We start from the raw sequence: 11,226 nt of genomic DNA on the forward strand, positions 1-11,226 counted from the left end.
GAATAAAAAAATCGAAAATTAAACTTCTTAATACGTTAGAAGCAACAGAGGCTGCCCCCCCTTGACACGTCACATTTGCTTTTGGCGACACCGTGGACGCGATCATTCTTGTCCACATCATCTCCGCAAACATATATAATTTTTGGATAATACTCTCTGAATGACCGATAAACATTATATTATTCGGTGCTTTTACGCAATTTTCAACTATATATGTTTAAGGAATGCCAGAATCGGTAAATTTATAGATTTAGAGACTTACCAGTAAATCAAAGACAGTTCAGTGGACCGGGCCTCCATAATCGCACGCAAAACATTTCTGTCCTATATACGCACAAGTAAAAATAATAATACAATTATCATTCTCTATAATTAAAAAAAAAACACCATGCAACCCCGAATTAACCGGGTTTTCGAATGTTATGTTTTGTTATGTAAGCAAAACCACCACAACGTATACTTCTTATTGTAACGTCATATTTTACAAACTTTATATTAATATGAATTATGCTTTTAAAATCGTGATCTTGTTCAAATTAAGCGGGTTACAAAACTATATGATATAAATTATGTTCGTGAAGGGAGGTGTAGCTAAACTGTGCTGGTGTGTTATTTATGGGAGCCGTGTGAGACTCGAGTCGCACTCTGTTTTCGCGCTGCTTTTAAAACGCGCCTCGGCTCAGACGTGCATTTTGACCTCCTCTTCTTGCCGTAGTCGGAGGCGTTCCGCCCCTGGGTTCGTTTTCAAAGAGACAACACAGAGTACAAGTTTAGGTTGCGATTATCTGTTTGCTGTATTCAACTATTAATAACCATCATAATTTAAATCTGCAGCACGGCATTTGGAAATGGCATACCAACTGTACAGAAATACAACACTCGGCAACAGCTTGCAAGAAAGTCTGGACGAGCTGATTCAGGTAAGGGGGTACGCCGTCGTCGTTGTTTTTGTTTTTTGCCTGTAATAGAAATGTGTGTCAAAGTGTGTGTTTAAAGAGGTGAAGTATGAACAGCCAATGTTTCAACTTATAAATAATGACGATGTATTAATGTTCGTGAACGGAAGGTTGAGATGTGCACATGTATAGCTGGGACGGCCCGTCTGCTGGATACTTTCTTGTTTTCGGTTGGTCGTTCTGCGGTTTAGGTGGAATTCACTGCCTGTAGTCTTTATGTGTTCAGTTTATTGTGAAATGCACAGTTTTTTTTTAAATGTATTGATATTTTAATTTATTGGCTACGTTCACGAAGGCTGTAATGGCGATCATCTCCGCGAACAAGAAAAGCACACGGGAAACGCCAGTTCGTGAGCTGAGCAAGGTCATGGTGTGATTAGGAAAGACAGGAATTACAGTGTAAAATGATTACTTTTAATAACCGCAGCACACATTACCAATTCAGACAAGTAGATTTAATCAAAGCATCAGACTGGATCGAATCTGTGCGGCTCAGCCGTGTGTCGGGCGAGTGACATCATAAGGTTAACGAGCGCTCGGCCTTCCTCAGACCGTCCAGGCGCGGCTGCTCTGCGCATCACATCTTGATGCCCATCTCCCAAAAGAGCTCCGTGCCAAGACTGGGAGTGCCACCCCTCTGTGCGAAGTGCACTCATCAGGAAGTTTGCTTGCACCCGACTGCGAATTATGACAGACACCAAATTTACACCTAGTAAACAAAACGGCCCCATATAATGTGTATATCTATACTTATACTGGGTACCCATAAAAAGTGGGATAGTTCAGTTTAAAATCTGTTGGAGGGATAGGTTCGAAATATAACTATCACAAGTGGTGGTATTTTGCACGATCTGTAAAATTTCCCCAATATTAATACTAACTGAACGTGACCTTTTATTGCCAGGCAACACGATTACTAGGAATTTCCCTTAGTCTAATATCTATATACATAACAAGCACAGTACAGTTAAGCAAAGCAATATATAATGGATGACCCCATCCCCACATCATATACAGTACACTAATTTAGTGTATTTACATGCATACACATAACTAGGTGAAGGTGAGTAACCCGGTTAAGGCAGAAACCTGATTCCTTAAAAACCAGCGTTTACATGAGCAAGTAATATTTGGGAGTTCTACTTTCTCAAAACACTCCAATGTAATTAAATTGCAAAAAAATAAAGAGTTAAAACGTTATTATCAGCCACCATGAATAAAAAAAAACGCACAATGCCTTTGATCATTTACTTGTGTTTTGTCAAGCTGACGCTTTATTTACTGGCTTCTGTTACTGGATTGCAACGAGCCCAACAAAGGTATACCAGTGGATGTGCTTTTCCTCTTAACACCCGCTGGAATAATAATAATACCATAATAACAATAACACAGGTATTTTTACTTCAGTAAAATTACTTCATATAAGTATTGCATTAGGTCACTTCCATCCATCCATCCATTTTCCAACCCGCTTAATCCGAACACAGGGTCACGGGGGTCTGCTGGAGCCAATCCCAGCCAACACAGGGCACAAGGCAGGAACCAATCCTGGGCAGGGTGCCAACCCACCACAGCATTAGGTCACTTGTGCATTACGTGGTCCGATTATTTTTAAAGTAACAAGTTTCTTTTAACGTGTTACCCTACTGCTCTTGGGGTTGTGTTGCTCAGTTTAGCACTGTATGTTCAGCTTATTCACATAAATTTAGCCATTTCTGAAATGTGGAGGCCATATATTTCAGCCTGGAGACGGAACAATGTGATTGTGTGAAATTGTTTCTCTGAAATATCATTTTGTGGATGCCACTACCTGTGACTGCTGAATGCATGTTATGAAAGCTGATGAGCAGTGTCCATAACGGATGCACAAGTATGAGGGGAGAGACGGAGACGGAGAGAGAGCATCGTTTGGCAGCTTGTCTTCATTCAGAAGTCGGGCTGGTGAATGGATAATGTGGCTGATGTCCAGGTGGATGAGCATTTTCTTTTTTTTTTTTTTGTCAGTCTTTTGGGCCGTATTCCCCACTTGAGCTTCCATACCCTGTGATGTTATCCACAGATCACTGAATGGAAACTTTTGGTGATGGATATCTCCGAACTATGTGATACCTTATTGTATCAATGGTGACGGCCTGTACTGTATCCCGTTCCCTAGGGATGGACGCATCTCATCTGGCCTATGATTTATAAATTGGTCATTCTAATTTAGGATTATAATGTGTGTTATACACGGAGACAAAATTATGTGTAAACATTGACAAAATGTATCAAACTCTAATGTGGAGTCCCATGGCCTTTGCTCCAAGTAGGGCTGAGGGATGTGAGCTTAAATTGATATTGTAATGAGTTTGACCTAAAATGAGAGATTTCTTTGTTTTCAAAACACCTTAAAGATTAAAAATCCGCACCATATACCAGGTTTCTGTATTGTCTATTTTCTTACAATAACAGTGTTACTTATCAGCAAAGGAAACCTTTTTTTCTTTTAAAATATAACAATTTCATGGATAGTTGGGCTTCAAATAAAGTCTTTGTTCTATATCCCCTCAACACATATTTGAATTTGCATAGTTCAACACCTTGTCTGCCTTGCTGGCATCTTTGTCTGCCATTCAGTAAACGCTGGTCTCTCTCTGTAGCTGTGTTAAGTGTTATAGAAGTCAAAACCCAAAGCTCAAGATTTATTGCCACATTAATAACGGATCATAATACATGTTTATTATATACATGTTTTATGATGTACATCATTTGCAATTGTTCCAAATTGTGTAATTACATGTTTTTTTCTTGTGTGTTGCAGTCTGTTTGCTTCATGTGGGTAGTAATTTTAATACACACTACTAGCATAGTAATTACTTTGTTTGTGGAAGGACAAGTTATATTTTGCATTGTGATTCTTAGCATCTTCTTGAGTTGTTATTTCGGTTTGATATAAATTGGTACATTACACGCCAGAGAAGAATCTGTATGGAGCACTTGAAGTTCTAAGGAGTGATTTTTTTTTTTTTTTTTTCTTCATTTCCTTGGACGTGGAGCTATTTCGACTATCTTTGTTTTACAAACCAAATTAAAATACATTTTTAAGTACTAACATGTCATCCTTCAGTACATTATAAAAATGATAAGAAATAAGCCACAGTGTAGGATTTTTGGCTATACTGAGCATTCCATATCATGGTATGATTAAAAATTCTGGTGGTTTTACTAGATATCGATATGATGCATTTATATATACGTTTTTAGACTGAAGCATATTTTTTTTGAACAAATATACGAATTATGTAGACTGGTGCTTGTTGATGCTCCGCTTCTCAAACAGATCAGACAGCAGGTGTTCATCTTTCTCAAACTGATAAAAGCACAGGTTTTGCTTACTCACTCATGCCACCTCTGCACAGTTTCTGTTTCCTTTTAAGCGCACATTTTTTTATATTATGTTTAAATGTGTTTGCAAGTTTTCCACTAATTTTTTGCATACTTGGTAGTGTTGGGCGTGCACTAGAATTTTGACTTTGATATCAATACCAGCTCTCAGACCTCGGTATCAGTACAAAAATGGTTCCCACGTACTTGGTGATTTTTTTTCAAATTAGTGATCACAATAATACAAGGTAGACCTTGAAGTGGACAGTTTTCCTTCTTAATGTGTGATTGGCCATTCAGCTTATACGTGGTCAGTTTGTTTTGCCATTTATTGAGGTAAAGAATGGTAGCCAAGTACTTGTGCAGGAATTTTGGTATTTGCTAGCAAGGAAGGGTTAGTTGTGTGGGGATATTTTTTTAAAATTGGGAGTTCAGTCATCTGAAAAATATCATTTCTTTCTTGGTATTTCATGTGTTACCAATACAGTAGTTTTGTTTGCATGATTTTCTGTATAGGGTATTTTTTTATGATGCTAAATATTGTTTGATCACAGCTGATGAAACCGGTACACAAGCCTATAACGAGCATGGCATGTATATCTGTAATTCATAAATTAGCCAAAAACGTGTGGTGTATTAGGCAAAATTTTGGAAATGAGCAAGGGGAAAACTGTTTAGATCACTAAACACCAGATGCAACTGTTCACCTCATTCATACTATGAGTTAAATGGAGCCACACACTCTGGAAGCTGGGATGGTTGGAAGAGCAGGGCATATGAAGCCTGGCACATCTCTTGAAACCCTTCTGGAACAGTGAAAAGAAAGTTACATACCTCTTACTATCCTTGCTGCTTTGTAGTTGACTCCTTTGGGTTTTTTTTTTTTTGTCTAAGCAATAGTTTTGTTCATGTCTGAAATGTTTGTGCTTTGAGTACGTTGTGTAAAAAAAAGTCATAAGCATAGCCTGTGAACATTTCTGTTGCTATTTTACTTTTAGTTAAAAGAAATAAAATCAGTAGACCCCTTTCACTTTTATACATTGTGCAAAAGAATGCAACACATTTAAAGTCTGACCTTTTTCATTTTTTCATAAGCTTTATTGCTTACCTCAGATAAAAATCTGAATAACGTTTGTTGATGGCATTAAAAGTACAGTGAGGGAAATTTGGAAAAGTGATGTTGACTAATCAGCACATTCATCAAGATTAATATAATGAAAAAAAATACACATCTTCTGTAATGAAACTTACTTTTGGATTTAAAGTGAATGCAAATTGTTTTCTTGGAAGTGTCAGATTTTTTTTTTTTTGGTACATTCCTCACTTAATGGTTAAGTAAGACAGTGCCTCCTCCTAGGAAATAAATTATGCAACTATAATTATTTGAACGTGGTTTTTTTCACCTATAAAGTCCACTTAGTTTCAGGGTCTCGGGGACTGGCACCCACTGCAGCAGTATTGGGTACAAGACAGAAACAAACCCTGAATGTTCCTCCAGTCCGCTGCATTCACTGCAGAAATCATACTGAGCAATGCAAGAGTCGCCAATGAGATTACTAAGTATGTGGTAATTTTTTCCCAGATTAATTTTCTTGGGTTTGCAATAATTGAAGAAATAGTATAATGGCTAAATTTTCTTCTGCTTGAAACTATGCTACATATTCATGTATGTGTGTTGTTGTTTTTTTTTCTTCTTCTTTCTCCTCCATAGACCCAGCAGATAACCCCTCAGCTTGCCCTTCAAGTTCTTCTTCAGTTTGACAAAGCAATAAATACAGCACTGGCACACAGAGTTCGAAACAGAGTAAACTTTCGGGTGAGTTTTCTTCATTTGCTCATCACTCTTGAAAGATTATATAAATAAAGTTAATTATTGTATTATCCTTGTGGTTAATCAGTTCCATTATCTGTAATTGAAAAGTATTGATTTCTTGGAATAAAAAAAATTACTAACTATTCCATCATTAAAGATGTTTTGGTATTATTTAAATCAGTTATTTATTTAGCTGACACTGTTGTCCAAAGCAGCTTAGCCTACAAGTACAAGTCGTATATGTATGTATGTATGTCTGTGTATATGTGTATGTGTGTATATATAATATATATATTATCTCACACACACAAACGCACACATGCACTTTGTTGGTCGACCATGGCGTTCTGAGTGGAACCTGGCCTATTAAACAGCTGTATGGTCTTGGCCACCGTGCTGCAGCTCAGTTTCAGGGTGTTGGCAATCTTCTTATAGTCTGGGCCAGCATTTCACAACCTTTAAGTATTTGCGACCCAAGTTTTCATAACAGTTTTAATCGCGCCCCCCTAACATTTTTTTGAAAGGAGCCCACTAATACCAATTTGTTCTTTTTTTAATTAATGATATATCATAGATGCATATTTTATTATTTATCTTGACTCTATATATTTTTTTCTAGTATCAGAATGTAGTTTAAGTTAATTTGTTTTGGTTTCAATAGATGTATTTTTCAAGTTTTTGATTCTTATTTTCTTTTTTTTCACATCTTCACGCTCCCCTTTTTGTAACTTTGTGCCCCCCGAGGGGGGCCCGCCCCACAGTTTGAGAACCACTGGCCTAGGCCATCTTTATGTAGAGCAACAATTCTTTTTTTCAGTTCCTTGGAGAGTTCTTTGCTGTGAGGTGCCATGTTGAACTTCCAGTGACCAGTAGGAGAGAGTGTGAGAGCGATAACACCAAATTTAACACACCTGTTCCCCATTCAAACTTAAGACCTTGTAACACTAATGAGTCACATGACACCGGGGAGGGAAAATGGCTAATTGGGCACAATTTGGACATTTTTCACTTAGGTGTGTACTCACTTTTGTTCCCAGCGGTTTAGACATTTTATTGAGTTTGAACAAGAAAGCTCTGTAGTGAAGTTAACACATAAACTGGTGCTTTATTAAAATATATTTATTCAGAAACAACAGAAATAATCGAGTCCAGATCCCAAAGTGGTATTCATTCAGTCTCCTATGATGAAGTACACAGTTGTTTGTGTGTGCATGTATGTATGTTTTTTTTTTTTGTTTGTTTGTTTGTTTTTTTAGGTAGCTGGTAAAATTTTATACATTTTGATAAAAGGAATGAATTTAATTATGTGACATTTGTTTGTTTAATTAAAATAATGAACTTCTGATTTATTTTGATATTAGTAGGTAGCAAAAGTTTACATTATCTTGTGGTGAAGCTAGAAATGTTATAAGTATGTCTCACATTGTCATCCTTGAATAGAAAAGGCAGTGTGTCAACATTAATCTCTTAGGATCCTGGTGGCAGATGTTGCCAGTGTTGCCAGTCCCTTAAAAGGTGGTGGCAGCCCCGAGATGAGAGCATCAAAGAGATATTGGGTGGGAAACTGGACATGAATGCGAAAAATGTGTTACTTTCTTTGATCTGTTTTCCCCTAAATAAACAAACTTGGAATAAAATGCTATGAACACTCTGTTTGCATGTTCAAGCTAAGAGTTTCATTCAAATATAGTAAAAGATGCGTCCATTTCAAACAATGAGTTTTGTTCACTCTTAGAATTAATTACCTTTACATAACTTTTCTAACCAACTCAAAGTGGGGAACCACTTTAACCACCACAAATGGCAGCCATTAATGCACCAGTATACTGACGCTCACCAGACATTAGCTATTAGGTGGTAAAGGATTAAGAGAGCCAGTTAGCCAATTAGAGATGAGGGATGATTAGGGACCAGAATGCACAGAGTCATTGCTGGGACCTCAGGAGACACGGTATTCTTTTTCGAAAGATGACCACAGATAACCAGGACCTCAATTTTATGTCTCATCCAAAAAAATGGCACCGCTTCTTTTCCACACAGTGTCCCGTCAATGCACTCGGGCATTGAGATCCACACACGGACCACAATGTTGGCGTCCCCTGATTGGACTCGCCAACACCTCTTCCAGCAGCAACCCAAACTTTGTAGTCCATAGTACGTTTTTAATGGTTGTGCGTGTTTTTTTGTTGTTCCAAATGTATATTTTTCAGCATGGTTTTAAAAAATCTGTTCAGAGATACAATCCATCCCATACTTAAGAGATCCAATTAACATTTCTAATCCTATACCACACTAAACACCAGTGACCTTTACCCTTTTCTGTTTCCTAGGGTTCCCTCAACACCTACAGATTCTGTGATAATGTCTGGACATTTGTGTTAAATGACGTTGAATTCAGAGAAGTTACTGATCTAGTAAAGGTTGATAAAGTAAAAATTGTTGCTTGTGATGGTAAAAGTAAGTATGGTCATTATGATTTCATCTCCTGCTTTTTATTGTTGACTGCTGTATTTTGTTTGCTGAAAATGTGCATTACCTTGTGCGTTGTGTGTGTGTGTGTGTGCATTGTTGGAAATTACGATCCTTGTATTTACAAAGAAAAATGTCATATCCTAAACAGAACTCATGGTGTGAGTTCGATTATGGTAACCTGTTATGAAACAGAACAGTACTAAAACAAAAATAAGCTCTGTGTATTAAAATACGTGGAAAAATCTGCAGAGAGTGTCGACCTTGTCGAGAGGTTTACTTGCCTTGGCAGTGACATTCATGTCTCTGGTGACTCTTCCTATGAAGTCTGTAGATGGATTGGGAGAGCATGAGGGAACATGAGGTCGCTGGAAAGGGGTGTGTGGCGCTCCCAATATCTCTGCAAAAGGACAAAGGTCCAAGTCTTTAGAGTCCTGGTGCTTCCTGTTTTGGTATATGGTTGTGAGACACGGATGCTATCCGGTGACCTGAGACGAAGACTGGACTCCTTCAGTACTGTGTCTCTCGTCGGTTTGACTTTGTGTTGCTCATGGAGTCCCAAATGAGGCACATTACCTCCATTGTGAAGGAGTGTCAGTTACGGCACTACGACCATGTGGTGCGTCTCCCAGAGGTGTGATCCAGCTCATAGGATCCTCGTTGGGGACCCAAGTGGCTGAACCAGGCCAAGGGGTCGCCCATGCAACACCTGGCTGCGGCAGATAGAGGGTAATTTCTAGAGGGTGGGACTGGACCGTGTGTCTGCCTGGGGGGTTGCAAACCGGGATCCCGAGCAGTTTTGTCATGTAGTGGCTGTGGCAACGTGCTGTACCAGTGCATGCTCCCCAACTTGACTTGTGTATTAAAATCATTCTTCATTTTTTTTTTTTTTTTTTTTTTTTCTCCTCCTCAGATACTGGTTCAAATACGGCCGAGTGAAATCATGTAGCTGCATCTTTGTAGTAATTAATACTAAAAATGAAGTAGCCTTGCCAAGCCGGGGACATGCTTCAGAAAATTCAAGTTGGACTATATTTATATTTATTGCAGTGAATTATCTGATTTAAAAGCCTTCAACAACCGTATAATGGATCTCAAAGCACAGAAGTGCTGGAGGTGTTCAAGTGAAATGAACAATGTATGTATCCTTTTTTTTTTTTTTTTAAATGAGAGATTTTGTATTTCAAGTTCACTTTTTCCCTTATGTTAAATTTGTTTAATAAACTTTTATTTAAAATAGTGGCTTCTTAAATGTTTCTGTTCATAGGAAAGTGTTTGTTTGGTTCAACCTACTTCTACTTCGTGTATGAAGCGACCTCTGCAGTTGTGTAAAATAGTGTCACATGAAAAGTGTAATGAAAGGCAGTATTTATCTCAAGTGATTGTAGAACAAGACTAATTATTGCAATAAATTGCCTTTATTTTCCAGCGTATATAATGTTATTCTTGTCTTCTCCAAAGACATGCAGGTTAAGGCCGTGTCACATAAGATGACTTTCCCAGCGATTTTCAGTCATAGCCTTCATTTATCTTAGCCAGTCGGAGCCAGTTGGCGGTGCTCTCTCCCATGAAGACTTGAGTCTGTGACTGGCTAGGACAGAATCAAACAGGTTTGGTTTTCTCTTTGGTCAGAGGGATGGGCCATTTTACATGCGAGAGTTGACAGCCAATGAGCATTTGGCTGGAAGTCCAATGCATGTTTTGAGCTTCACATTTAGAGGAGCAGCTCATCTGTCCGATGTCTGTCTTGTGTTTTATGTACTGAAACATAATATGGGGGAAGTTTCGAGTCTGCAGCTGAATACACCACTGTTGTTAGCCCCTTGTATGTCGCCTGCACAATATTGGCTGTCAGAATTAGGGTCAAGCACAACTTCGTTGGAAGATCAGTACACTAACAGTAAATGTGACATGGGCCGCGATTTTTCAGTCATGTAATTTGGCTTGGTGTAATGATCAGTGTAGCAAGTGTGATTGGTAAATCTGACAACCTCCACGAGAAGAAGTCGCTTAATGTGAAATCAACGTAAGGTGGATTGGCAATGCGCTTGTCTGTGTGTGTTCACCCTGCGATGGAGTGGCGCAGTCACCAGGTGGTGTTCCTGTCCTGCACCCAATGCATGCTGGGATAAACTCCATCCATCTTCCCTGTGGTGCTCCTCAGGGTAAGCGGCTTAGGAAAATGGATGGAGAGGTAGTTAGACTTCTTGGCTCTTTTCCTTATTTTCCTTTGGCACCAGTTTGCCCCTGACATTTAGAAGATTATTTATTTCTTTAATATTTCAAAGCATCCTGATAATTTAGAATTCCCTTACTGATCAGGCTTCTCTTATTCATGCAAAATTGTAATAGCCATTTACTTGGGTTGCGTTTTACGTATTATTGGAGCTTTCAGTGCGCCAACTTGCCACGTCTCTTCTTTCCACTTCAGAGCACTCACGAGAGTTTCCACTCAGATTTTTGGGTGATGTGCGAGGACTCTTTGGATTTATTTGGTCTGCAAAAAAAAAGCAGTTGAAGGTAAAACTGTATTTTTTTTGATTTTGTGATTCTATTTTTTTTTTATATATATTTTTCTGAACTGCTGCTATTACCTTTCACTTGGCTGTTATAAGTTGCACTGAG

At 38.4% G+C, this 11,226-nt stretch overlaps 1 protein-coding gene across 1 annotated transcript; it reads left to right on the forward strand.

The window, feature by feature from the left end:
• The first annotated feature begins 659 nt into the window (after window positions 1-659).
• On the forward strand, window positions 660-9,838 carry gtf2a2 (general transcription factor IIA, 2). Its single transcript, XM_028823477.2, has 4 exons — window positions 660-920; window positions 6,031-6,135; window positions 8,463-8,589; window positions 9,515-9,838. Exons 1-4 carry the CDS (start codon window positions 849-851, stop codon window positions 9,538-9,540), a joined length of 330 nt encoding a protein of 109 aa, XP_028679310.1. The 5' UTR covers window positions 660-848; the 3' UTR covers window positions 9,541-9,838.
• The last annotated feature ends 1,388 nt before the right edge of the window (window positions 9,839-11,226 follow it).

The sequence above is a fragment of the Erpetoichthys calabaricus genome, chromosome 17, assembly GCF_900747795.2.
Source record: "Erpetoichthys calabaricus chromosome 17, fErpCal1.3, whole genome shotgun sequence".
Taxonomy (NCBI): domain Eukaryota; kingdom Metazoa; phylum Chordata; class Cladistia; order Polypteriformes; family Polypteridae; genus Erpetoichthys; species Erpetoichthys calabaricus.

What these genes read in the sequence shown, in the direction of transcription:
- gtf2a2 (XM_028823477.2), top strand. Translation starts at nt 849, where the DNA reads ATGGCATACCAACTGTACAGAAATACAACACTCGGCAACAGCTTGCAA. An exon ending in GTCTGGACGAGCTGATTCAG is followed by an intron (nt 921 to 6,030) that starts GTAAGGGGGTAC and finishes TCTCCTCCATAG; the next exon opens with ACCCAGCAGATAACCCCTCA. An exon ending in TGTTGCTTGTGATGGTAAAA is followed by an intron (nt 8,590 to 9,514) that starts GTAAGTATGGTC and finishes TCTCCTCCTCAG; the next exon opens with ATACTGGTTCAAATACGGCC.